We start from the raw sequence: 27,678 nt of genomic DNA on the forward strand, positions 1-27,678 counted from the left end.
ACTTCACTCTCTCTTTCTCTCTCTCTGAATAGAATATTCTAATACACTATGCTTTCAGAAAAAGACAATTCTTACTTTAAGACAACAAATATATTTCTTCAGCCTACTTTGAAAAGGCTATAAACAACTATTGATGGTCTTCTAGATATCCTGCACAATGTGGCAATGTATATGCTTCATATTGTGTTTTTTAAGTTAAAAAGGAAATCTGGATGATGAAGTTTTAAAGCAACTTAGGTATTTGGCTGATTAAACCATCCATGGCCTTTTAAACTGTGGGGACGGGTGGGTTATTGTCCTGTTATTATGTTATGTATTTGTGTGTTTCTATGCTGTAAATTGCCCTGTAATCCTCGGATGAAGGGCATCATATAAATTAAATGAATGATGGATGGTAGATAAGATAGAATTTGTTCATTTCAGCAAAAAACAGGTAATGTGAAAGGCTCCTTTGGTGACCATTCTCAGTCCATGGATCCAGTCTCACATTACTTTATTCTGTCCCTACTAGAACACAGACGTCTAACACACAGCATCAGAATGAATGGGATCTCTGACTTCTGCTGCAGCAGAAAGACAGCAATGATATTACACTGAACTGGGATTTTTAATAAGATGGGATCAAATAACAGCTCGTGAAAAAGCCATTATGGTAGAAGTCCTATTTATTGGGAAAAATTAATATATTTGCTATAAAATCCATAACAGTAATGCAACTGGATACTTATTTTTGGATGCAATAACCCTGAATGTTACATACCAAATACAATACAATAACACTGACTTCCTCCGTTATTTACATGTTTATGAAAATCGATATGCAATCTATGTTAAATGAACTTAGAACGGAGAATAGTTACAATAGAAAAATAATATTTTGGATAAAGCATTCTCAAGGAATCCAATCACATATTTTTTTTCAGGCCTCTAGCAATAAGGCAAAAGTCCCTGGTACAGGAGATAACTTAATTTACAAAATACAATAACCGTTGAGACACATTTTCAAGTTTGCTTTTGGTATACTTTCTCTTACTGTGAAATCACTTTTGTATTCTTACTAAACAGAAAGACTCTCAGGAATGGAACTTGAGGAAGATCTACTACATATTACATTTATATCGCTGAGCTTAGTAACCGAAAATTCTTCTCATTTGCTCAGTGAGCTAATTTTGAGTTTTCATAGGAAACAGAACTGTCACATTTCAGAAGTCTTGTTCCCCCCTCCCCTTTTTTATTGGAACTGGCACACAACTACATTTTCACAAGAGGACATCACAAATGCAACTAAAACCAGGCTTGGAGCACTCTGGGAATGTGTATGCCAAACCTAAGGGTTGCCCTTTAATACTTCCGCTCGCCCTTGCCATGTCCACCAGTCTCCCCCCGACACAGTTCCATTCCCGTCCACAGTCAAGTCGTTTTAATCCCTTCAAAGGCACAGAACTTCCATCTCTTCTCCAGTGTTGCTCCTACTCCAGAAAACTCCTGCTTAAACATGCGCGGAAGCCTCATCAAAAGCATTTCGATTTCATTTGCAGAGATCTAGGAAAAGGAAGAAAACACAGCAAACACTTGTGATCTCAAATAATTGATGGATATGCTCAGATTCTGCCAGGGGTGGGTTCTCATCATCATTTGTCTAGGGCAATTTATGCCATTAATTGATACGTCTCCCCCACCCAGTAATTAAGGGATATCTCTTGTATTTCTCTTAGAGATGTCTACAGAACGCTGAATAAGAACTTCAGAGGTCATGAAAACCGGCCTCAGACAAGAGGCAAGGGTTGAAGCCCCCAAATCTTCCGCAGATCAGATGAAAACATTTGCAGTAGTCCTTGGGAAGCATACAAATTTCAAAGGCCACTGTGCTTTTCAGGTGCTGGTGGTGAGGAACAGACTTCATTCCTCTCTTCTCTCTACAAGTTGCTGTTGGCTGCTCCCACCACTGACCAGGTGTGTTTGGGAGAACAGGCAAAATAGTTTAATAATAATAATAATAATAATAATAATAATAATAATAATAATAATTTTTATTTATACCCCGCCCTCCCCAGCCAAGGCCGGGCTCAGAGCGGCTTACAAGCAATAATAAAAACAAGTTGAATGAGTACAACTTAAAAACAAAATTAAAATACAACATTAAAATATTGAAACATTAAAATATTAAAATGTAGCCTCATCGCAGGAGGAGAAGGAAAAGAAAAAAGAGAGAGAGGGAGGGAATCAAATTGGCTCCAAGCCAAAGGCCAGGCGGAACAACTCTGTCTTACAGGCCCTGCGGAAATAAAGCAGATCCTGCAGCTCCCTGGTCTCATGAGGCAGAGCGTTCCACCAGGCCGGAGCCAGTGTTGAAAAGGCCCTGGCTCTGGTTGAAGCTAATCTAACTTCCTTAGGGCCTGGGACCAATAGGGTGTTGCTATTTATGGACCTTGAGGCTCTCCATGGGGCATACCGGGAGAGGCGGTCCCGTAGGTACGTGGGTCCTAGGCTGTGAAGGGCTTTGAAGGTCAAAAGCAGCACCTTAAATCTGACCCTGTACTCCACCGGGAGCCAGTGCAGCTGGAAAAGCACTGGGTAAATATGCTCCCATGGCAGAGACCCCGTGAGGAGCCTCGCTGCAGCATTCTGCACCCACTGGAGTTTAAGAGATTAAGTACCTTTGGGCAGCTGAGAGTAGCAGAACTGCATTCATGAGCAGTCAGATCAATGAACCGTATGCACCCACCCAGACTCTGCAATCGTCATCTGAGACCCTTCTCCATGTACCTCCTCAAGAGGTCCGGAGGGTGGCAATGTGAGAACGGGACTGCCCTTTGTGTGGCTCTAATTAGATATATCACCGTCACAATTCATAGATTTCCAGGTACGCCTGAACCCAGAGAAGTTGGGGACCCTTGCCATAATGGCTGAGGCAGAACTCTGTTTGCATCACTGACATTCTCTCATCTGCCCTCCTTTAATGCCCTCTGAAGAATTCATGCAGAGAGGTGGGCAGTTCTGCAAATCACCCAGCGCAGATATTACTCTGGTGCATTACACCTTAATTTTGAGTAAGGTTGAAAGGGACCTTGTAGCCACGTTTGCTGCCTCTGACACATGGGAACCTTTTTCTGGCTGTCCTAGCCTGAACGCTCAGAGATTCCTGGCAGGAGAACACTGTTCAAAAGCTTTCGTGACATTTGCCGGTTCTGCCAGGGCTTAATGGCTGCACCTCCGCTTTTATTTTGTTGTGAAATGCACATATTTTGCACCTGTCACAACAGCAGCAAACAGTGCAGGGAAGAAGAAGAAGAAGAGTTTGGATTTGATATCCCGCTTTATCACTACCTGAAGGAGTCTCAAAGCGGCTAACAATCTCCTTTCCCTTCCTCCCCCACAACAAACACTCTGTGAGGTGAGTGGGGCTGAGAGACTTCAGAGAAGTGTGACTGGCCCAAGGTCACCCAGCAGCTGCATGTGGAGGAGCGGAGACGCGAACCCGGTTCACCAGATTACGAGACTACCGCTCTTAACCACCACACCACACTGGCTCACTTGGCATTCATCTGTGAATGAACTAGGGATGGGTTTAAAATCCCTGTCATGGTAACAGTGGGGAAAGCTATTCCTGCTTGGAAGCACATATCTAAATTAGGTTGGTGTCTGAAGGGTGTGGAGCAACAGATATCCTGGTAACACTTTTGGTAGTCAAATCTTACCTAACTTGAGTCTAACAGGACTAGCCAACATGGTGCCATCCAATTGCTTTGGAGCACAACTCCCACAACCCCTGAGCATTGCCCATACTGGCTGAAACTGATGGGAGTTGTGCTTCACAGCATCAGCATGGCACCATGTTGGCCACACCTGTTAAAACAGACAGTGGCAAAATGGCCAGACTGGGAGAGGCAGCTGCTGGGGGGTTTCTCCCTTCCCTTCAGCAGGTAGTGTGGCTCATCCCCCTAGGGCAGGAGTCTGCAACCCGCAGCTCCGGAGCCGCATGTGGCTCTTTTACACCTTTGCCGCGGCTCCGGGGCAGATACTAGCGAGGGGAGGAGGCGCATTGTGCGCCCCAACACTCCCCACTGTGGCGGGCGCTGTACTGGCTGTGACGTCGCATGGGGGCGGTGCGTGCGTTAGTCACGCACCATCCCGACGTCACCTTCCCGCCCGCCCGCTACATTGTAAGGGGCATGTACACTGGTCACTGCATTGAAAGGGGGCATGTGCGCTGGTCACTGTTTTGAAGTGGAGTGAAGAACACACACACCCAAAAAGGTAACTTGTTAATTTAACGTTTATTTCTATGAGGAGGAGTAATTCTGAGGGGTCAAACAAAGAAATAATAATAAAAAGTGACAAAAAAGTTATTTTTATAATGACGAGTTTTGCGGCTCCAAGTTTTTTTTCCTTCGGAAACGGGTCCAAGTGGCTCTTTTTGTCTTAAAGGTTGCAGACCCCTGCCCTAGGGGCAAGTTCACTGGGCAGCTGTGACAAATGTTTGGCTGGACTGTGTAGACAGATTGAATCATCTTAATGGTGCTCCTGGCTATGTATGTAAGGGTACCCATTAATCAATTTGCTTTTACAGCAAAAACAGTAGAGAATGGGACTCAATACATCTTTTGGACAGTTCTTTGATCAAGAATGGCTAGGATTTCTGCCTCTGTCTTGCATCTGCTCCACACAGTTACACACAATCTTATATTTCTATAACCCCAAAACTGATAATAGTGAATTCAATTTACCCTGGAATCCAACTGCTGCATATAAGACCAAAGATATTCTATATTAGCTCCAAAAGGATGGACGTGAAGGAAGGTAGAGATGATACCTGTATTAAAACAAACACAAAACTTGAACATTTCCTTAGGCAAAACAGAACATGGCAAAACAAAAGAAGGTTTGAATATGACCATGCCTGCTTCTTACTAAAATTAGGTCACTTATATTTGCTAAACAATTAGGACGACCACATTTAAAAGCAATCACTCACTTTTCAACATTGACTACAGTTCCCCACCAGCTGACCAAGATGAAGGGGAAAATTTCACAGCAAATACTTTCTGGAGGCATTCGTTTCAGCTCTCAGTTTAATGCTTAATTTGCCAATAAAAAAATTGTAGGCATGGAAATGAGAATATTGTGCATTTTCTTCTTCAGTTGTTCTTGTCATGAAAATGTTGGATACCAAATGCATCCAAAATTGCACTGTCTTGAATTGCTCTAATAATTTCAGCATGGATTGTGTTTAATCCAGATTAGTGGGCAAACAGAAACATTTTTTCCAGGCGGGTTTCTATTTTTCCATTTTAAAACTACCCATTTTGTCTGTCTTATTTGTATTACTTATTCCTTAGTAAAGAAAAAGAAAAAGAATCACATCTTACCAGAAGAAGCTGGTAGTGTGTGCTTTCGTCCAGAGACTTCCTCTGTCTGCCTTTCTCTTTCTCCACATCAAATGATACAAGCTCAGTCAACATAAAATCTAGTTGCATCTTTTAGGTGCCACCAGATTATTGTCATGATGTTGCCTCAGACTAAAATGGCTACTCTTCCTGAATTATCTGACATTTGGTTCTGTGGCCAAAATGCTGGGATCTCTCTGACACAAACTGGTTTTCTTCTGGATTTCTTGTGAATGCATGTGCACCTATTCTGTCTGGCTCCAAACTGCTGAGGACATACAAAGGGATGTTGTACGGGCAAGTTGGTGAAGAAGAGAGAGGACCTCAACTCTTGAGCACTGGTAACAGAGTCAGTGGCGCTGTGGGTTAAATCACAGAGCCTAGGACTTGCCGATCAGAAGGTTGAATCCCCGCGACAGGGTGAGCTCCCGTTGCTCAGTCCCTGCTCCTGCCAACCTAGCAGTTCGAAAGCACGTCAAAGTGCAAGTAGATAAATAGGTACCGCTCCAGTGGGAAGGTAAACGGCATTTCCGTGCGCTGCTCTGGTTCGCCAGAAGTGTCTTAGTCATGCTGGCCACATGACCCAGAAGCTGTACGCCGGCTCCCTCGGCCAATAAAGCGAGATGAGTGCCGCAACCCCAGAGTCAGTCACGACTGGACCTAATGGTCAGGGGTCCCTTTACCTTTACCTAACAGAGTCAGTAGAACAAGTTTTAGGTATGCACAAGCATTTTGTGGTGCTTAACCCACCTTTTTTAAAATCTAAAAGAGCCAGGGACAGGTCGTGTTTGAGAAGCCAAAGGGTATATGCAGAAGGAAAGGAAAGGAAACGAAAGAAGGAAGGAAGCAAAACTATTCTGCTGTCATTTTTCATTTGCCCAGTCTGCACTGAAACCTGTACTGCTGCTGCTGCAGGGTATACTTATCCTTTTTAAAAAAGCAATGGGTGAATCAAACTATTAGGACACGCCTGCAACCTCTGCACTGATTGTGCCATTTCTACTGATCTAATTCTTTTACACTTATGCTTAATGTTGCAACAATGCTTTCATTTGCAGTGTTATTCACCAAATGTATCTGTTCACAATGACATTCTTTATCTCTCACACAATAAGACACGGTTTCAAGGCCGCTAATTCCTGCACAGCCACCCCAGGTTTGCTGCAGGCGATGTTATGATTCAGAAATGGCGCCCAGGTCACCTTACCTATCAACAGTGCCTCTTTTTCTGATTTTAGTGGCTGGCTTCGCTTCTCAGGATTTTTTTCTCTGTCTTGGCTGACCACTGGTACCGTCAACACATTGATTTCCTATAAAGTTTACAAACAAAACTAAATAAAAGAGGTGCTTATGTAGGATTTATCCATTTCAATAAGTATTGCTGGCATTTTTCATCTCAATAAAAAAAGATCATTACTTTAATTTACAACTACAGGAAAGATAATTATAAGTTATTGATCTGTTTCCGGAAGCTCTCTGTTCCCAATTGCAAACTAGGTCAGCTTTGTCTCTTCTTTTTCTTTCTTCCTTGGAGGTGAGGAAGGAAAAGGTCCAGATTGTGTAATTGTCTCTTTAGGATTTGCTACCTTCCTCAGCAAATTTAGCTAAGACCTCAAGATTACCATGGATGATTTCACAATCAAGGCAAGTAAAAATAATGTAATTCAATTTGTCTCATGCATTGCTCTTGCAGCAGCAAAACAATGCAGATTATTTTGTTGTCGTTGTTGTTTAGTCGTTTAGTCGTGTCCGACTCTTCGTGACCCCATAGACCAGAGCACGCCAGGCACTCCTGTCTTCCACTGCCTCCCGCAGTTTGGTCAGACTCATGCTGGTAGCTTCGAGAACACTGTCCAACCATCTCGTCCTCTGTCGCCCCCTTCTCCTTGTGCCCTCCATCTTTCCCAACATCAGGGTCTTTTCCAGGGAGTCTTCTCTTCTCAGGAGGTGGGCAAAGTACTGGAGCCTCAGCTTCATGATCTGTCCTTCCAGTGAGCACTCAGGGCTGATTTCCTTCAGAATGGATAGGTTTGATCTTCTTGCAGTCCATGGGACTCTCAAGAGTCTCTTCCAGCACCATAATTCAAAAGCATCAATTATCGGCGATCAGCCTTCTTTATGGTCCAGCTCTCACTTCCATACATCACTACTGGGAAAACCACAGCTTTAACTATACGGACCTTTGTTGGCAACCCTGAAATCCTGCTGCCTTGGCTGAGGCAACAGTGTGCACAGCCAATGCAGGAATCCTGCATTGCCCCCATCCACTGATGTCACCCATGTCATCAGCTGATGGACTGGTGAGCCTGGTTTGGGGAAAATAGCCTGGCAGGTCAAATTGGACTCCCTAGCAGGCCAAGACTGACCTATGGGCTGGATGATCTGCACCCTTGGCTTAAGCAGCTGCAATTGGAGCTACACTAAGAACAAGGAGCCACTGCAGCCAAGCCATCCTCAAATGGAGTATGAAGTAGCAATAATAATAATAATAATAATAATAATAATAATAATAATAATAATAATTTATTATTGATACCTCACCCATCTGGCTGGGTTTCCCCAGCCACTCTGGGCGGCTTCCAACTGAATATTAAAAACAATACAGCACCAGACATTAAAAACTTCCCTAAACAGGGCTGCCTTCAGATGTCTTCTAAAAATCGGATAGTTGTTTATTTCCTTGACATCTGCCGGGAGGGCGTTCCACAGGGCAGGTGCCACTACTGAGAAGGCCCTCTGCCTGGTTCCCTGTAACTTGGCTTTTCGCAGGGAGGGAACCCCCAGAAGGCCCTCGGCGCTGGATCTCAGCATCCGGGCAGAACGATGGGGGTGGACACGCTCCTTCAGGTATACAGGACCAAGGCCATTTAGGGCGTTAAAGGTAAGCAGCAACATGACCTGCCCCTTGTGCTTTGCAATTTCTCCTACATGTGCTCTTTGGGGGGTTGGTTACTGGCGCAGACATGCCAGCAGAGCAACATCACAGGGGCCTGAGATCCACTCCAGGAGGCCTGAGAGTCCCCTTCTGTTTAGCTTTCCTTGCTGCAGAAGGCAACGGGTGAGAAGCTGCTTCAAACGATGTGAAAAGCAGCTAGCTGGAACCAATATTTCCATATGCAGCTGGCCAGCCATTCGTGAAATAGCTTCACAACTGTCAGGCAGAACCTTGAACTTAAGTTATTCTTGCTCTGTTATGAATAATACGCAGCAGAGGCAAGCAAAGAACCCCGTTCCTGTTCCTCTGCTGCTCACGGACGCAGCATTACCATACACTGAGCCCAATCCACGGGGAAGTTATTTTGCACACCATTAAAATAAATAAGAGTTGTTCAAGGGAACCTATCTGTCTTTGCTCCCTTTGCTGCAGAGATAATATGGGCTGACACCCCCCAAACACTGAAGCACCTGTATTTGTAGAGATGGTCATAGCTTCAAAATTCCATAACAAACTGAGTTAACAATAGCACCTCTGTTTGAAAAGCGTTCAGTTAAGAAATGCATTTACCAAAACCTGTTTCTGCAAGAAAATGACTCATATATGTAACGACAGAATCAACAGGTTAAGAAGAAATCAATGTTGATGTTTAGGATAGTCTATATTACATTTAAAAAAAAACAACAGTTTTGAAACTTGTTTAGCTTGCAAGGCTGCTGTTTACAGCATCTTGGGAACTGTAGTACTATAAAAGGGCAGGAAATCTCTAATTCATAGGCATCTCTATAAATCTCTAAGTTATAGACTGCATTGTAAAAATTATTGCCCAAACACAGGATATCTCAATCTGGTCAGAAATAATCAAAGAAAAGGCAATCCAAGTTGGGTGGGAGTTTATTAAAGGTGAAATATCGAAGGCCCAAATGCACACAAGAAAGAAAAGTGGGAGGCATCTAAAGAAACCAGTGTGGCTGTATGAGGAAGAGGGGCGGACCTGGGTCTCAAATTTCAGTGGCACCCTGTGCAAGGCCAAAATTCAGTGCCCCCCCCACCTCTTGCCTTCCGTTCTGCTCAATTCACTACATCACAGTTGCAACACCCTGCACCCGACCCTTCCCCCCAGCTTGGACTGCAAAGAACATGGCAGTAGTTAAGCATTTTGCCGGTCACTATATGGGACGCAGGTGGCGCTGTGAGTTAAATCACAGAGCCTAGGACTTGCCGATCAGAAGGTCGGCGGTTCGAATCCCCGCAATGGGGTGAGCTCCTGTTGCTCAGTCCCTGCTCCTGCCCACCTAGCAGTTCGAAAGCACGTCAAAGTGCAGGTAGATAAATAGGTACCGCTTCGGTGGGAAGGTAAACGGTGTTTCCGTGCGCTGCTCTGGTTCGCCAGAAGTGGCTTAGTCATGCTGGCCACATGACCCAGAAGCTGTATGCTGGCTCCCTTGGCCAATAAAGCGAGATGAGCGCCACAACCCCAGAGTCGTCCGCAACTGGACCTAATGGTCAGGGGTCCCTTTACCTTTACCTATATGGCTGCTGGGCAGTGTTGGGCTCGATGGGTCACAACGTGAGCCGACTGGATCAAAGTCTCCAACACAACCAGCTCATGCCCAGATTGACTTAATTCATCGTGTGGCTTCTCTGAGAACCATGATCATTGCCAGAGCCTCCACATTTATACCTAGCATGTTTTAGAAATTACTCTCAAACTAGCAAACGTTTTAGTTTTGCCTTATCAATGTTCCACCTTGCCAGAACCTGTGGTGTGAAAATGAAGGTAGAAATGATAATAATAATAATAATAATAATAATAATAATAATAATAATAATAATTATTATTATTTATACCCCGCCCTCCCCAGCCAAGGCCGGGCTCAGGGCGGCTAACAAGCAATAATAAAAACAAGTTGAATGAATACAACTTAAAAACAAGATTAAAATACAACTATTAAAATATTAAAATGCAGCCTCATCGCAGGAGGAGAAAGGAAAAAGAAAGAGGGGGAGGGAATCAAATTGACTCCAAGCCAAAGGCCAGGTGGAACAACTCTGTCTTACAGGCCCTGCGGAAAGAAATCAGATCCTGCAGGGCCCTGGTCTCATGAGACAGAGCGTTCCACCAGGCCGGAGCCAGTGCTGAAAAGGCCCTGGCTCTGGTTGAAGCCAATCTAACTTCCTTAGGACCCGGGACCTCTAGGGTGTTGCTGTTTATGGACCTTAAGGTCCTCCGTGGGGCAGACCGGGAGAGGCGGTCCCGTAAGTACGAGGGTCCTAGGCCGTGAAGGGACCCTAACCCTAACCCTTATTATTCTTTTATCTGTTCCTTGTCTCTCATCACGGGGAACCAGAACCACCACAACACTCTAATCTAAAACTACAGATGTCAAAATTGATCATGAAACAAAACAAATAGAGCATGAAATAGTCTAGATGAAGGATTTTTATATCAAATGAAAAACTCTGGCACCAAAGGCAAGAAGAGAAAGAGGCAGAACTTCCTGTACCCACAGCCCTTTGCTATATACTAAAATCTCTCAGTCAAGGTGGCCTCTCATACTGTCTGACTAAAATGGCCAAATGGCCATGTTGGTTGTGACTGAGGAGGACTGGGATCCAACAATATCTGGGGAGCTTCTTCTTCTTCTTTGGTGATCCCTCGTAGCTGAGTAAAATTGTCTTCCATCAACACGGTTTTAACAATGAGTCCGTAAATGACTGGGGAGGCCAATTCTGGATCCACACTTCCTTCCACAGTTGGGGACATTGGTTTCCAGGTGGGAGTTGATCACGATGTGGATTTGCCAAGCATGCCTTCCTCTTAGCACGTTTCTCCCTTGCCTCCTGAGTTTGAGTGTCTTCAAAGCCCATGACACCTTTGGTAAAGGCTGTTCTCCAACTGGAGCACTCGCAGGCCAGTGTTTCCCAGTTGTTAGTGTTTATACTACATTTTTAAAGATTTGTCTGCTCTGAGATGTTGCTCTGCTGGCTCTCAGCACCAAACAACCACCAAATAAGGGAAGGACATACAAACCATTTCCCTTTCCACTTTGACTTGACTTCGGGGTAGGGTAATGGAGCAAATCGGTCCAGCAGAAACGAGAGGGCAATAGCATCTCCCCTGACAACTATGTGCTTCCCTAAAGAAGCCTGTCTCATTTGCCTGCAATCTTATTTTATTTTTTTAAACAGGAAAAGGAACAAGGATGATTCCCCTGCAAAGATGCTTACCAAGGCCAGCTCCAAGCTAGGAGGAGCTTCACGGGTCCTGAGGAGGATTATTTTCTGCACAGCAACGCTAAGAGATCAGCATTTCTTGCAGTGCATCTTTGTTGTGCACACGATGACAGTTTGGCTGTCAGCCCTGTCTGGAATGCACTTCTTTATACTAGTTTAAGTAACACCCTCTCACAGATATTTTAAAATATGGGACAGGCATCTCTGCATTTCTTTGCCAACACCACACGGATCTTGCGCTGAATATGAGGGTATTTGCTAAATCCAACTTGTCAACTGTATCAAATAGGTACTAATCCCATTAAATGCATCAGAGACCACTAATAACCAAGCACGAGCCACCAAATCCTTCCCTCTCAGGGCATTTTGATCTGCTCAGATTTAGAGACTAGCCTCAAGGGGGAAAGAACTGTAAACTTTCCTTAGTAATAAATGTACTTTTGAAAGCTTTCCCCCCAAAAGTCACTGTTGCATATTAACTAACCACCATTTTAGAAGAAGTATTAATCTTGAAATGCTCTTTACAGGGCTCTCATCCATCAGTGATGCTCATTACTGCAGCAAATGAAACCTTCAGCATTATTTATTATTAATATTATTATTGGAGCCTATGTCCCCTATTTCTCAGTTATAGTCCTCTGGAACCACTTCCAAATCTGCAACAAAGCAATTTCTCTTTAGAGTGCAAAGGCAGAAAATGCTGTGGAGCTAAGCAGGAGAGAGAGTGTGCCCCGGGCCCACAGCCCTCTTCTTCCCAGCTCCTAGATGAAGGGAGACCTGAAGGAGCGTCTCCACTCCCATCGTTCAGCCCGGAAAGTGAGGTCCAGCTCTGAGGGCCTTCTGGGGGTTCCCTCACTGCGAGAAGTGAGGTTACAGGGAACCAGGCAGAGGGCCTTCTCGGTAGTGGCACCCTCCCTGTGGAACGCCCTCCCATCAGATGTCAAGGAAATAAACAACTGTCTTTTAGAAGACATCTGAAGGCAACCCTGTTTAGGGAAGTTTTTCATGTTTGATTCTATCTTTAATATTCTGTTGGGAGCTGCCCAGAGTGGCTGGGGAAACCCAGCCACACGGGCGGGGTATAAATAAATAAGCCATCATCATCATCATCCCTACAAGCAGAGGATGAAGGGTTTGAGGTGGCCAGATTTTCTGTCTCCCTCAGGGACTGTGGGTGCTACCGCAGAGCTATCATGTTCATCTGTGACTTGCTGACAAGCACGGACAGAGTCTCCTGGAAGAGAATGGCAATCGTTTTCACTCTTGCTTTCCTCAGTCCTTGCCACATGGGGAGCAGCTGAAGGAGGAAACAGGAAGCAGGAATCGCCCTGCGCAGAAAATCAGGTAAGGATGGCAAGCAGCTCAGCTCAAGGTCTTTAGCACACCAATTTTAAGGGTAGGACTGCATGTTGCATCTATATGTAACAAAATCAATCCTTTTCCTGGGAAAGGTAGATTTGGGGAGAGGGATTTAGAATGGAGAAGCAGCCATTAAAGGGGAAGACATCCCATCACATCTCTGCTCTCAATGGCTTCCACAAGCCATTTTCTGCTCTGCCATTTGTTGCTTTAGATTTGTAAGTGTTCTTGCCTGTATTCCATTACTATATTATTGTTTTTACTGCATTATTGTAAACTGCCCTGAGAAAGTTGTGAAAGAATGTGGGTTAAACCACAGAGCCTAGGACTTGCCGATCAGAAGGTCGGCGGTTCGAATCTCCATGACGGCGTGAGCTCCTGTTGTTCAGTCCCTGCTCCTGCCAACCTAGCAGTTCGAAAGCACATCAAAGTGCAAGTAAATAAATAGGTGCTGCTCCTGCGGAAAGGTAAACGATGTTTCTATGTGCTGCTCTGGTTCGCCAGAAGCGGCTTCGTCATGCTGGCCACATGACCCGGAAGCTGTACGCCGGCTCCCTCGGCCAATAAAGCGAGATGAGTGCCGCAACCCCAGAGTCGGCCACGACTGGACCTAATGGTCAGGGGTCCCTTTACCTTTAACAGAATCATTAAAATGTAACTAGGCCCTGAAACTTCACTGCTACTATGAGGTCTAGAAAGCTGCTTTGGGAGGTGCGAGAATTAAAGAGCAAACCTTAGGATTCTGAAAACTCATTGTTGAAAGCTGCAGGTTTTTGGTTTTTTCCATTTTTCACAATTCTTCTAGGTCCCATACATTTTTCAGTAGTGAAAAACAAGAAAGCTTTGTTGTGATGAATGCTACAAAGCAGGCCAGCCATTTCTTACCAGAGACGTGTTAATTCCAAAAGGCAGATTGGGAAATTCAGTTCATTTGTCTTGAAATAAGCATGCTTGGAAGTGATTCCAAGGAAAGGCAGATATTTCCCTAGCTATTAACTCAATGCAGTTACTTTTATTTCAGAATGCAAATAGTAAGCATAGGATCTTGACAAAGAAATACAAAGTTGTACCTACATTTGCCTGAGATTCATCACGACCATTAGTTTCTGCAAACTCCTTGGTGTTTTTTTTTAACTGTGAAGACAAAAAAATAAAAAAAATTTTTTTTTTTTACTGGAGTATTTCACATACTTATTGTTGATTTATTTGGAGCACTGTTTTTTATAAGGCTCCCAATGAGCAAAACAGATGGAACATATAGTTTCAACTTTTGCTGGAACTAGTTTGAAGCTAATAGGTTAGCTGAAAATAAAAACAATAAAAGGAAGCAAATTCTAAGACAGGATCATTATTTTTTAAATAATAAGATTAGAAAGCAGTCTCAGGGCATAAAAAGTATGTAAAATTGGCTTTTATGAGTAATAAATGATTGCATTTTCCATTCCTGTTGCTGTTAATTTGAAACTTTGCTGTGGTTGCAAGTTGCTGCTTGCTAAATTGCAGTTAGCTAATGATTACTTTTGAGCAATATATTTTGGCTGGTTCAAAAGGCTGACGTGCTTCTCAAGGAAGCATCTGCAGGAAGAAAGAGCAGCTCATTTAGATCCCAAACGGTTGCAACAAGAATGATCTCTCAGATTCCGTGTGACTACAAGATGTTGAGAGAGAAAGCGAGAGAGGGAAATCTTTCTGAGTACAGTGGTACTTCGGTTTACAGACGCTTCAGGTTACAGACTCCGCTAACCCAGAAATAGTATCCCGGGTTAAGAACTTTGCTTCAGGATGAGAACAGAAATTGTGTGGCGGTGGCGCAGCGGCAGTGGGAGACCACATTAGCTAAAGTGGTACCTCAGGTTAAGAACAGTTTCAGGTTAAGAATGGACCTCTGGAACAAATTAAGTTCTTAACCCAAGGTACCACTGTATAAAAGAAAACGCAACACCACACCACGGAAGCAGGGTAGCCATTCAGGGAAGGCAATAGGGCAGAGATGGGGATGTTGTAGCCTTCCAGATACAGTGGTACCTCGGGTTAAGTACTTAATTCATTCCGGAGGTCCGTTCTTAACCTGAAACTGTTCTTAACCTGAAGCACCACTTTAGCTAATGGGGCCTCCCGCTGCCGCCGCACCGCCGGAGCACGATTTCTGTTCTCATCCTGAAGCAAAGTTCTTAACCCGAGGTACTATTTCTGGGTTAGCAGAGTCTGTAACCTGAAGCGTCTGTATCCTGAAGCATCTGTAAACTGAGGTACCACTGTACTGCTGGACTCCAGCATCCCCAGCCAGCACGGCCAATGGTCATGGATGAGGGAGATTTTGTGATTTTGTATATTGTTTTTCTCTCTAGTTGGCTAAAGACCTACTTCTAGTCAGTGGCGGAGAGCAGGTGGGGGCGGGGCTGGCATGCGTCCCGGGGGCGTGGTGCCCAGCGCAGGCGGGAGGCAGCCGTGATGGCACCCCACTGGGATCAGGCTGCCGGGGGCGGTGTGCTCGCCCCACACTCCTCTTCCTCTGCCAGTGCTGCTTGTCCATCCTGCAGAATATCTAGGTGGTCAGCCTCCCTAGCTGCTGCTACTACCAGATAAGCTGGTAAATCCAGTTAGAGTTCTCCTGGAGGCCAACCTTGTGACCTGATGGGCTAGCAGCTCCTTCTCAGTCCTCAAGTGGTCAGTTTCAGGAAGTGTGGAATCTGGTGCTGGATGCGGAGGTGGAGAAATGCTTCCCAGCCACCAGCTTCACTAGGTCTGCATACTAAAAATGTCCAGCCCATCTTGGGGCTATTAGGATTGCCTCTGCAGGGCCTCCAAAAACAGTATTAAGTTTGGGTAAGTATATATGGGAGAACATGCCCTTTCAGGTAACCTGGTCTCAAGTCGTTTAGGGATTTAAGGTTTTTCAGCAGCTTAAATTAGGTGGCAGTCTAGTAATCAACTGGGAGCCAATGCTGGTGAAAAGCACAAGTGCCATATAGTCAAAACACCCATCCCAGCTACCGTATTTTTTGCTCTATAAGACTCACTTTTCCCCTCCTAAAAAGTAAGGGGAAATGTGTGTGCGTCTTATGGGGTGAATGCAGTCTACGCAGCTATCCCAGAAGCCAGAACAGCAAGAGGGATTGCTGCTTTCACTGCGCAGCGATCCCTCCTGCTGTTCTGGCTTCTGAGATTCAGAATATATTTTTTCTTGTTTTCCTCCTCCAAAACCTAGGTGCGTCTTGTGGTCTGGTACGTCTTATAGAGCGAAAAATACGGTAATAATCTTGAATCCCTGTTCTGGACCAATGTCAGTTTCTGGACCATTTATATAGGTGGCCCCATGTACAATGCATTGCAGTAGTCTAGACAGTTGGCCAAGCTGTCTCCATCCCAAAAAGGTCCCAGCTGGCATATTAACCAAAGAAAAGAAAAGGCACTTCAGTGCTGGATCAATACTTACCCCCAGACTGTTTATTCTAACAAATGGATTGTATAATGAATGTGGTTTTAACCAACGGATTACAAAACAATTGAGAATGAATGGATAACAATTAAAAAATATTGCATACCCTGAAGTTAAATATGTGCAAGAATGCCCCTGCCTAAATCTGTGGAATATTAGATAGTAAAAAAAAGTTCATCGCTGCAGATGCTCAGATTTCAGTATTAGGAACGGCGTCTTTGCAAGAGTCCACTAAGCCTTGCTGAGAGCACGTGTGAAAGTCCTCGGCTGCGTCATTAAGGCAAGTTATCAAACATGGTCCCTTGTTTAATTCAGGCAGCTGCTTAATCTCTTGATAATCAAGAATGAATTAACTTCAATTAGATTCCAAAATTACAAAGCTTTATCAGCTCCAGTTAAAATGGCTCCAACTACAATGACATAATGTTTAATTCCCAGCCCTTTTCTATGCAGGCAATTGCTCAGTTGACCAATTATAACTTGCCTGAAACCACAGCTATATCGTGAGGCAATGAGGTTGCCTCCTTCCAGTTGCTGGCCTTCCTTGCTGTCTTAAAGAATCTGTCCTCTCTTTCCTCAAGCTTTGGAAATAGGCAACACACCTTGCAGAGCTCTTGTTACATTGTTCAGTGCAAGATTTGTGTTGACCCACTTAAGACTTCAACACCTGCAACGAACAACTTACATTGATTTCAGATTAACAAGCCAGGAGAAGAATGTTTAGGGGTTGCCATCCTCTCCTCTGGGGAGGGACATTGGCATGTGTTTCCCCCTGGGGTTGGGACACAAAACTTGAAAATCTCAGGAAAGGAATATCTCAGGAAAGGAAAGGAAAAGACTTTGCTCATGTGCTCAAGACATCGATTCCATAAAACATATTTTGCTGCACTGTGCAAAATATGAGCAAGCCAGGGCTGAACTGATATTACCCTTGCTGGTACCTTTCCCGGGAAAATCAGAGGCTCGCTATGTCAGGTTCCTATTGGAAGACCAGACAAATGCTAGAACATTAGAATTGCAAAGTTTTTATCGGTGGTTGCAAGAACCAATGATTCCTATCTTTTGAACAAAATGCTTGTTTAACCTGGAGGTAAGCTGTATGAATTGTGCATTGCTTTGTAACGATTTGTTGGGTCTCTGGACCGTAATAAAGATTGAGGATGATATTAAATTACAATATTTTTGATTATGGGACCTTTCTTGTACATCACAGAGTGTATCATCTAAAAGTTTAATGTGTGCAGCAAAGGGCTCGAAAGGTGACAGGACAAACTTGAGTTGGATTTTACGCTGGGAAATAGAGGCCCTTCCATGCAAGGGACATGGTTGCCGGGTAAATGTTGTTTGGCTTCTGCGAGGCTGCAAGTAATCAGTAGCCTGAGTTCTGGCACCAAACTGGCAAAGACGCAGCTGCCTTTCATTGCTCGCCAAAACGCCTTTTCCAAATGACTACCTCTTCCCGGCATAAAATGAGGGATTTCTGTTGAGTCTTTGTGAACCAGGCAGCCATATTTGGTCCCCACCCTAAAGCAGTGGGTGGGATCCATTACTGACCACCGAATGTGCTGAACCTTTTCTCTTCCACAATGTACCTTCCTGGACTCTTGTCACCCCACACATATTTCTTCCGGCATGGCTCAGATAATGGAAGTGGGCAAGACTAGTGAAAGCTGCCTGAAGGGGGCACATTTTGTTTTTGTTTTTTAAAATACCTGTCACCCAGATTTAGGGTGGGGCAGACACATTTATACACATGGCAGGCTATCCCTTCCCTGGCTAGTCTGACCGTCTTGGAGAGAGAAAAGAATATGGACAATGGCAATCTTGACAATATAAGCACTTCTAAACTTAAAACAGGGATGCGGGTGGCGCTGTGGTCTAAACCACTGAGCCTAGGGCTTGCCGATCAGAAGGTCGGCGATTCGAATCCCTGCAACGGGGTAAGCTCCCGTTGCTCAGTCCCAGCTCCTGCCAACCTAGCAGTTCAAAAGCACGTCAAAGTGCAAGTAGATAAATAGGTACCACTCCGGCAGGAAGGTAAACGGCTTTTCCGTCTGCTGCTCTGGTTCGCCAGAAGCGGCTTAGTCATGCTGGCCACATGACCCGGAAGCTGTACACCGGCTCCCTCGGCCAATAAAGCGAGATGAGCGCCGCAACCCCAGAGTCGGTCACGACTGCACCAAATGGTCAGGGGTCCCTTTAAACTTAAAACACTAATATAGCACATGAACATGGTACAGTGGTACCTCAGGTTAAGAACTTAATTCTTTCTGGAAGTCTGTTCTTAACCTGAATCTGTTCTTAACCTGAGGTACCACTTTAGCTAATGGGGCCTCCCACTGCCGCCGCCACGCAATTTCTGTTCTCATCCTGAAGCAAAGTTCTTAACCTGAGGTACTATTTCTGGGTTAGCGGAGTCTGTAACCTGAAGTGTCTGTAACCTGAAGCGTCTGTAACCCGAGGTACCACTGTACGTAACTGTTTCCAATACTTTATTCCAGAATCATTAGGTTATCCCCTTATTACAGACTTAAGTGTCTCACACTGGACCATGCTTTTCAGCATCATACAGCGTCAAAGAAAACTGTATCCAACGGAATCCTTAAGTTTATAAGAGGCTTGCTTCCTGCCACTGTTGGGGAAGTGTAGAGAAACACTGGGGATCTTTTGCTGTCATCATGATTCACTCTCCTGCGCGCATGCATCTGCATGAATGAGACAGGAGATGCTAAACTCATTTTACCCGCTACTGGTCTTCAAAGAAATGGCTGTTTTATTTGAAATACGTTTGCTTTTCCGGCATATTTAGCTTTCCCCAAATCCATTTGTCTTCAGATAGAAAAACACTCAGGCATTGCTGGTATCTGTGCGGAGGAAAATGTGCTACAAGGGATGAGATTAAAGATCTCCCGCTGCCACAGAGGCAGGGCTCCATTATGCCTTGACACTGTCTTCTTCAACTCTACTGTGTGCTCCTTTAAAACCAGTTACATATGCAAACATGGATCGTATGTGATTAACAAGAGAGAGACAATGAAATCCGTGTTGCACTAATTTCAAATGCTACTGGGCCAAGTTTTCAGTACCGAGGCACAATGAACCCAACTCTGCTAATACAGCTCACACTCACCTGGTCCTGGAGAATTTTCAGTATCGTCTGGGTGTGCGTGTGATCTTCTTTTGCTTGCTCAAGTTCTGACTTTTTATTGTTTAATTCTTCCTGGATTTTCAACAATTGCTGCACGGGAAAAATAAAAAAGATGTTTCTGATTACTGATGCTAAATATTCACGATTGCAGAGTCTCATGCAAGCAACACGGTTCGTTTTCTGTTTTTATTGCTGTGACTGTTGTGTCTAAGCTGAACAAGACATAAATTATCTCTGTCTGCATTTTCTGCCACTCAGCAGAGAAATGCACTTCTCTTAATGTAACAAATAGCTTAACCACACATTAGAACACAAACTCTTGGTTGGATATGCCATCTGCAGAGAAGCTGTCACATCCATCTGAGCCAAAGCCTTATTTGTAGACACTCTGGTTTTAATAATACCGAGGTAAACACTCCAGCCCCTAAATAATTTACTAATGCAGTCCTTTAAAATAATTAGTCACTGGGCCACAGCCACATCATTCTGCCCAAAGCCATAATCTGAAATGCATCAATTGCATCTGAAATACAACATTCAGGACCGCCTCTCCTGGTATGTCCCGCAGAGGACCCTAAGGTCCATGAATAATAATAGCTTATCCTCCACAAGGGCCAGGGCTTTTTCAGTGACGGCTCCGACCTGGTGGAATGCTCTGTCCCACAAGACTAGGGCCCTGAAGGACTTGATCTCCTTCCGCAGGGCCTGTAAGACAGAGCTATTCCGCCTGGCCTTCAACTGGAATTAGCCTGATCCTCTCTTCCCTTTCCCCTTTCCTCTTCTATGAAGAAACCCTTTCTAGGACCCCACATTTAAATTCTTCCCTGGTAGACCTTTTAGGACAGATGTTATGTGGTCCCAGTGGCTGCTCCCAGTCACCAGTCTGGCAGCGGCATTCTGGATTAGTTGTGGTTTCCGAGTGACCTTCAAAGGTAGCCCCACGTAGAGCGCATTGCAATAGCCCAAGCAGGAGAGAACCAGTGTATGTACTATGCTGGCGAGACAGTGCACAGGCAAGTAGGGCCTTAGCCAGAGTAACAGATGGATCTTGTAGACAGCTGCCCTGGACACAGGTTGACCTGTGCATCCATGGACAGCTATGAGTCCAAATTGACCCCAAGGCTGCACACCTGGTCCTTCAGGGGCACAGTTACCCAATTCAGGACTAGGGAGTACCCCACATCCACTGGCCCCCCAAAACAGTACTTCTGTCTTGTTGGGATTCAACCTCAATCTTTTAGCCGCCATCCATCCTCAACACCCTCACATAGGACCTTCACTGGTTCCAATTTTAAAGAAAGGTAGAACTTGGGCTTTTTTCAGTAGGAGCTCACCGGAGCTCAGCTCCAGCGCCTCTCAGGTGGGCACCATTGCCATTCTAAGAGAATAATGGTGAGCTCTGGGGCCTCTTTTTCTAGAAAAATGGCATTGGGTAGAGCTGAGTATCATCCGCATACTGGTGAGCACCCAGCCCAACCCACCTGATGATCTCTCCCAGCAGTATCATATACAGTGGTACCTCGGGTTAAGTACTTAATTCGTTCCGGAGGCCCGTTCTTAACCTGAAACTGTTCTTAACCTGAAGCACCACTTTAGCTAATGGGGCCTCCTGCTGCTGCCGCACCGCCGGAGCACGACTTCTGTTCTCATCCTGAAGCAAAGGTCTTATCCCAAGGTACTATTTCTGGGTTAGTGGAGTCTGTAACCTGAAGCGTATGTAACCCGAGGTACCACTGTAGATGTTAAAAAGCATTGGGGAGAGGATGGAGCTCTGAGACACCCACAAGTGAGAACCCAGGGGTCCAAACACTCACCCCCCAACACCACTTCCTTTAGATAAGCTGTTGGAAAGGTCAGCTTCAAACCTATTAATGAGTGGACAATTGTTACAAATAGTGAAGTGAAAGCAAAATCCACTGCCTTCAACTACTATTATTATTATTATTTGAATTTAGATACCACCCTATACCTGCAGTTCTCAGGGCGGTTCACAGAATATGGAACCATGAAGCATCTTAATGTTTTTTATTTTAATGTATTGTGAAGTATTTGGTCAAAGACGGACAATTCTCAAGTTACTTAAATTATCCTGTGCTGGTTTACTGAGAAGTAATCCCCAACGATCTCACTGGAACTCAACCTTTGGTGAATGTGCAGCTGATTAGGGGGTGCTGCAATACTAATGTTCTCCCCAATGCTCAAATGAAGTGCAGATGGGGGGAGGAAAAGGGCGGAAAGAAGCAAAGCAAATCACGATTGGGGGCTGTAACCTGTAGATCCTGGATGCCGCCACAGGATGGGTAGATTGAATGAGCCTTGTTAGAGCTAAAGCTCTTGCGATGGGGTTCTAAGATGAATAGGACCCCCCCCCAAGTCTCTGCTGTCATTTACAGAGTAATTCAAAAGGGTGAAAATAGCACTTAGAAATTATAAAATTATCTCTGCTGATAGTCAGTTTAGCTGATTTCTTGAAACCCTGCGCTCGTTCTCTTCCTGCAACCATCATCCCATGTCTCAGATCTCATAAATACACCACAGAAAAATCACCATCTCAAAACCAATCTTGAGCGTTTCTGAAGCATTAAATATAGAAAGCACTATAGACAAAAGCTGGGTTGCTCAAGCCTCTGCAATGAATATTGTCAGCATGGCCCAGAATGCTAACACCCACGAAATGCTCTCAAGCGCACACAAATTCCAAAGGGCAATGTAGGATTGTGTGAATTGTTGCTAGTAGCACCCTGCCACAATGTCTTATCCTCTCTAAACACGAGAATGTGTAAGTTCATCTGATAATTGGTACGCATAATGAGCAAACACAATCCACTTATATAGGAAGCTACAACCGAATAAAGGTAATCAGGGGTTTTGGGGTGAACTGGATCAGGTACATCTGAATTACTCTTGCATACCCTACTGATTCAATAGCAGGCCTTGCCATTCTCAAGAATATTTCATTGAACTGGTGGCATACTATGGTTTGCAGCTGCCCAGAACTAGGCAAATTCTTTAAATACAAACCAACGTTTCTCTCCCTGCCATCTGCAGTGTCCCTTTCAGACCAGCCTCAATGAAAGACACAAGGGCACCCTCCCGCTAATATATATTAAACACAGGATTCTGAGATTTTGTGGTATACTGTGTGGTATGTAAAAGGTAAAGGACCCCTGACAGTTAAGTCCAGTCGCGAATGACTCTGGGGTTGTGGCGCTCATCTCGCTTTACTGGCCGAGGGAGCCAACATTTGTCTGCAGATAGTTTTTCTGGGTCATGTGGCCAGCATAAGTAAGCCACTTCTGGCGCAACCAGAGCAGCGCACATAAACGCCATTTACCTTCCCGCCAGAGTGGTACCTATTTATCTACTTGCACTTTTGGGCGTGCTTTCGAACTGCTAGGTTGGCAGGAGCTGGGACCAAGCAACGGGAGCTCACCCCGTCGCGGGGATTCGAACCACTAACCTTCTGATTGGCAAGTCCTAGGCTCTGTGGTTTAACCCACAACGCCGTATATCAATACATCTGAGGTTCCCAAACTCCCCCCACCCAATGAACCAACTGAAAATTTTCAAGTGTTGCAGCAGACTTAAGAATTTTTCCCGCCTGTTCTAGTAACTGTAATGGCAGTGCTAGATGCCATAATTTTTAATGGCATTTTATTGTTTCTTTTATTTCAGAGCTGGAATGCTGAATGGTTCTTACCACCCCCACCCCTGCCCCAAGCAAGGCAGAGAGCTTTTAAGCGCTCAGGCTTGCTTACTGGGTTTTGGGAGGTTCTCATGAGATCTCGGGGGGGGGGGGGGCACATCTGAAATCTTGCGAGAGCCTCCAGAGTCCACTTAGAAGCAGTATAAATATAATTAAAAATAAATATGAATACTTAATGTGGACATGCCACAGAATTTTTCTCCTCCAATATTCTCAGCACAGTTTCAAGGACCTGAAATGAACCGTGAACCACCAGCAGTCCTAGACGACAGCTGTAGAACCACTGTATTAAATTATTAGCATATATAAAATAAGTGAGGTCACAACCTGACAATGCATTGATAAAAAAAGTTGTGAGTATCTATGGTCAAGAGAACACCTGCCTCATCCTCAATATATATCCTTTTAAATGTGTTTCTGGGAGGGGGTTATTGGTTTATTTTTGTTCCTATTTTGATGATGTGTTTTGTGTTCTCGACTTGTATTTTTTATGTTGTGGGCCACCTTGTGATTTTAGGATGAAAAGCAGTGTGCAGATTGAATAAGTAATAATAATATACCTTATTGCCAATCTGCCTTATCCTGTGTTATCTCAATTCACCCCGCCCCTATGGACTCCATTCACCTGATTTAAATCCAGGGCTCACATATGAGTCCAGTAAACATCATGACAGTAAGTTGCTCTGCTAGGTAAAGGTAAAGGGACCCCTGACCATTAGGTCCAGTCGTGACTGACTCTGGGGTTCCGGCGCTCATCACGCTTTATTGGCCGAGGGAGCCAACGTTTGTCCGCAGACAGCTTCCGGGTCATGTGGCCAGCAGGACTAAGCTGCTTCTGGTGAACCAGAGCAGCGCACAGAAATGCCGTTTAGCTTCCCACCAGAGCGGTACCTATTTATCTACTTGCACTTTGACGTGCTTTCAAACTGCTAGGTTGTCAGGAGCAGGGACCGAGCAACAGGAGCTCACCCCGTCGCGGGGATTCAAACCGCCGACCTTCTGATCGGCAAGTCCTAGGCTCTGTGGTTTAACCCACAGCGCCACCCGCGTCCCTAAGTTGCTCTGCTATTGCTGCCTCATTCCTGCCCCAATTCAAGAAACGCCTATCTGCCAACTCTGGCTTGAAATGTGTATCTCTTACACCAGAATAACACAACATCTTAGAATATAATGCATTTTCCCTTTCCAGAACCCTGCATGACATTTAGCCTGCTAATTTTCTCGGTATCATTCCAATTTTAGTGTATGTGCTGCTGAAGCAACATTTATTCTGGAAATATTCTGCAATCCATACTGAATGATTCGTTGCCATTTTTTGTCACTGGTGTTTTAAGGTTTTTTCCCCTGAACTACAGAACCTGAGAATCTTAATAACTGTCAGGTTACAGATGACACCTCATGTGAAATGATCCGATTAGAGAGGGAAATGGTAACTGGGTTTAAAAATAACAATAATAATATATATAACCAGCTACTCAGTAGCAAAACAAAACTCCACATTACATTTTGAGATTTGCTCCCAGTTTTTGGAGTAACGATATGAGATATAGAAAACTGCAACCTTATATTGTCTCTCTCTCTCACTCTCTCTCTCGAAAGCCATTACAAATGGACACTAAATGAAAAGCTTGCCATCAGGTTCTTAAACCAGTCCTTGAAAGCCTCATTCAGGTGAGTCAGCTCTCTTGAATCCTGTTTCCCTGAGCATGATATGAATCAGAAACCGGGAGGCAATAATCTCCGTATCCCATTACAACTCCCACAATCCATTTAGCTTACAGATCCATTCACAGAGCCCAGCCACTATTATTTTCTCCTTAATGCCATTCTTTTAAAAGCACTCTTATTCTTATTTAGACTTTTTGCAAAATGGGAAAGGAAAAATAAAAACTTATAAAAGCCCCCGTATATTCTCCCCTCCCCACCTTTGCAAAGTTACCTTTAGAGGGAGTTAAAGAGTGGGATATTATAATCCACATTTCGTTTCCAAAAGGACAATCTTTCTATAAATTTATCATATTGAGCAGCGCAGATGACTCTTTTTTGAGAACCCAGTTTAGTTTGCAATGCAATGTCCCATGCACAGGTGAAAAACTCATTCAAGGGCAAGGGGATGGATTAGGCATGTTGTGTTGGCAGGGAAGGAGGAAAAGGCAGTAGGGGCAGAAAAAAACTTTGCGGAAAACTGCAGGAATTAGTACTATGTTTTCTTGTGAGCTTGGGGCAACAGGTTGACCCCTAAGGAAGACAAAGCCCCAAGCCAGAGTCTGATTCAGCACAGACACTCCATACATTTCTTTGAAAATGTGGGCTGTGGAAGGGACAAGGAGACGGAAGGAGCCTGTTAGAGCGGAAGCAGAATATCCTAGAGAAGAATATGCACAGAGAAGACGGGGAGAAAAACAGAAACAAACCCAACCAGAAGGGACTGTACAGTTTTGGGAAAGGGGATGGCTGAGAAAGAGAAGTTTGGTGGTAGAAGGCTGGGGTCAAAGAGGAGGTGCTGAATTTCATGCAGTGGCGATTTGACTTTACCTGAACTTTGTGACCACAATTTGGGTAATAAGGAATAATAACTATCTGTGAAAGCACAGGGGTTATGGGACCTTAAAGATGAACCTACGCTCAGCCAAAAGCCTTATTGAACAAAGATTAGCAGACATTGAAAATCAACACAACCTCGCCAGGGGTGGGGGTGTCTGCTCCCCCAGGTATCACGGAATAACCCCACCACTTGGCCTTCCATCATATATGTCATCTCTTTCATCAGTACCACACCGACTTGCATTTATTCGTGCAAGGTTCAATGTCTTTCCATCGAACCTGCTGAGCCACAGATTTTCCAAGGGTTTGGTGTCTCCACTATGCGTGTGTGACGGGAAAACTGTTGAATCTCTTCCACATATAATGTTCAACTGTCCCCTACATAGCATAGCCAGGACTAAATTCCTGGGTCCTGCTTTACTGCGCTTGGTTGGCAGGCCTGTTGAGTTACACGCCGCACTGCTTTTGCAGGATACAGATCCTTCTGTAACTCTGCAGGTGGCGAGATTCCTGAATGCGGTTATCTCACACACAAAAACCACCAAAAAACAACAAAAACATCAAAACTAATCGGACTGTTATGATGAGAGTGCATGTCGGATCTCGTCTTCAGTTTTTCTTTTCCTGTTAACCGTCCCTTGGAACTCTCCTGGCCCCAAGCTGTCATTTGGCTCTGCTCAATGACCCACCCTTGCATCGTGGTGTTCACCTTCTGTTGTCGGATATATCGGTTTTTATGCCTCTGTGTTTTTATGTCTGTATATATTTTATGGGCTAATAGCCGTAAATAAAAATAGTAGTATGGGACCTTCTGCTGCAAATTTTGTTCTGCACCAGCGAAACTGGACGCCTTCACCTGCCCCAGACTCAACAAAACATGCCTCTCCCGTATTGGCTTCTACAGCTACAGCAGTTTGACTTTACACCCTGAAGGCACATTCCTCTATTCTCTCTTGAGACAGATGCCAAAAACAATTTGCTCCTAATTTAGATGTGAGCTGGATGGAATACCTGTTTTTAAGGTCAAGGGAATAGCTCAGATAAGTCTCGAATGCTTTTTTCAGAGCTAAATTCTGTAGTTTCCTCATTCAGTTCCATCATGAGATCAGGTAAAGCATATCTCATTTGTTACCATGGATACAGGACATTATTTCCATTTGTTTGTTAGAGATCTCACACTGGGTGTGAAATTAAACTGTAACGTAGCTCTATGAGGAGAATTATCTCAAAAAAGTATAAGTGCAACGCCTGAACTGCCCTTAAATCAAATGGATTTTCATTTCCAGACAATATCAGTTGCAAGGGTTGCCATTTTTATACCCAAGGGGAAAAAATGATAATACAATTTTTGATTGCCTAGTCCTTTAAATGTGGGAAGAAATCTTGAAAAGAAAAGAGAGAGAAAAGAAGAACTGTAGCAGTAGCTTGCAAATAAACCAGTTTTGTCATATTTATCTTATTTTTCAACAGAAAAAAATGCACTTATTTTCGCTGATAGGCTTCTTCCTCAGACAGAGGGCTTTTCCAAAAGATTAGATAATTGCAGAAATAATGTGCAGTCCTTATGTGCAGCTGAAGTAGATACAAACATCCTTATCCCAGCAGTTGCAGAGGAATTAAAATGGCAGAGGAATACAAATGCATTTTTCCCAGCTGGAACTTGGTTGTAGGGATATCTCATTTCCCTCATACTCAAGCATTATTTTGTTCCTAGTAAAGCACAATTCTCCACCTATTAGGCCACCCATTGTACTTTAAATTGCCACACAGAATGGGAGGACAACAAGTGTCAATGGGCATTTGTTGGTTACTTCTTCCACGTTCACAAACAACTAGGAATACACTCTCCAATGCTTGAGCAATTTTGAATTCTTTTCTCTGCACCTTTATTTTAGTGACTTGGTGCTTTCTGCTGCACAGCTC

The 27,678-nt window shown here is 44.3% G+C and overlaps 1 protein-coding gene across 5 annotated transcripts in view; it reads right to left on the reverse strand.

The window, feature by feature from the left end:
• Positions 1-647: 647 nt before the first annotated feature.
• The window catches only part of ENOX1 (ecto-NOX disulfide-thiol exchanger 1), a 280,653-nt gene continuing 253,622 nt past the window's right edge, over positions 648-27,678 (reverse strand). For all 5 annotated transcript variants that reach the window (XM_053397289.1, XM_053397286.1, XM_053397288.1 and 2 more), the window contains 5 exons: positions 19,488-19,595; positions 13,993-14,052; positions 6,595-6,697; positions 4,728-4,813; positions 648-1,542 (listed from right to left, as the gene is read on the reverse strand). In XM_053397289.1, the coding sequence (XP_053253264.1) occupies positions 1,411-1,542; positions 4,728-4,813; positions 6,595-6,697; positions 13,993-14,052; positions 19,488-19,595 (489 nt within the window). In that variant the 3' untranslated portion in view covers positions 648-1,410. The remainder of the gene's footprint in view (positions 1,543-4,727; positions 4,814-6,594; positions 6,698-13,992; positions 14,053-19,487; positions 19,596-27,678) is intronic.

This window comes from Podarcis raffonei, chromosome 7 (genome assembly GCF_027172205.1).
Source record: "Podarcis raffonei isolate rPodRaf1 chromosome 7, rPodRaf1.pri, whole genome shotgun sequence".
Classification (NCBI taxonomy): Eukaryota; Metazoa; Chordata; class Lepidosauria; order Squamata; family Lacertidae; genus Podarcis; species Podarcis raffonei.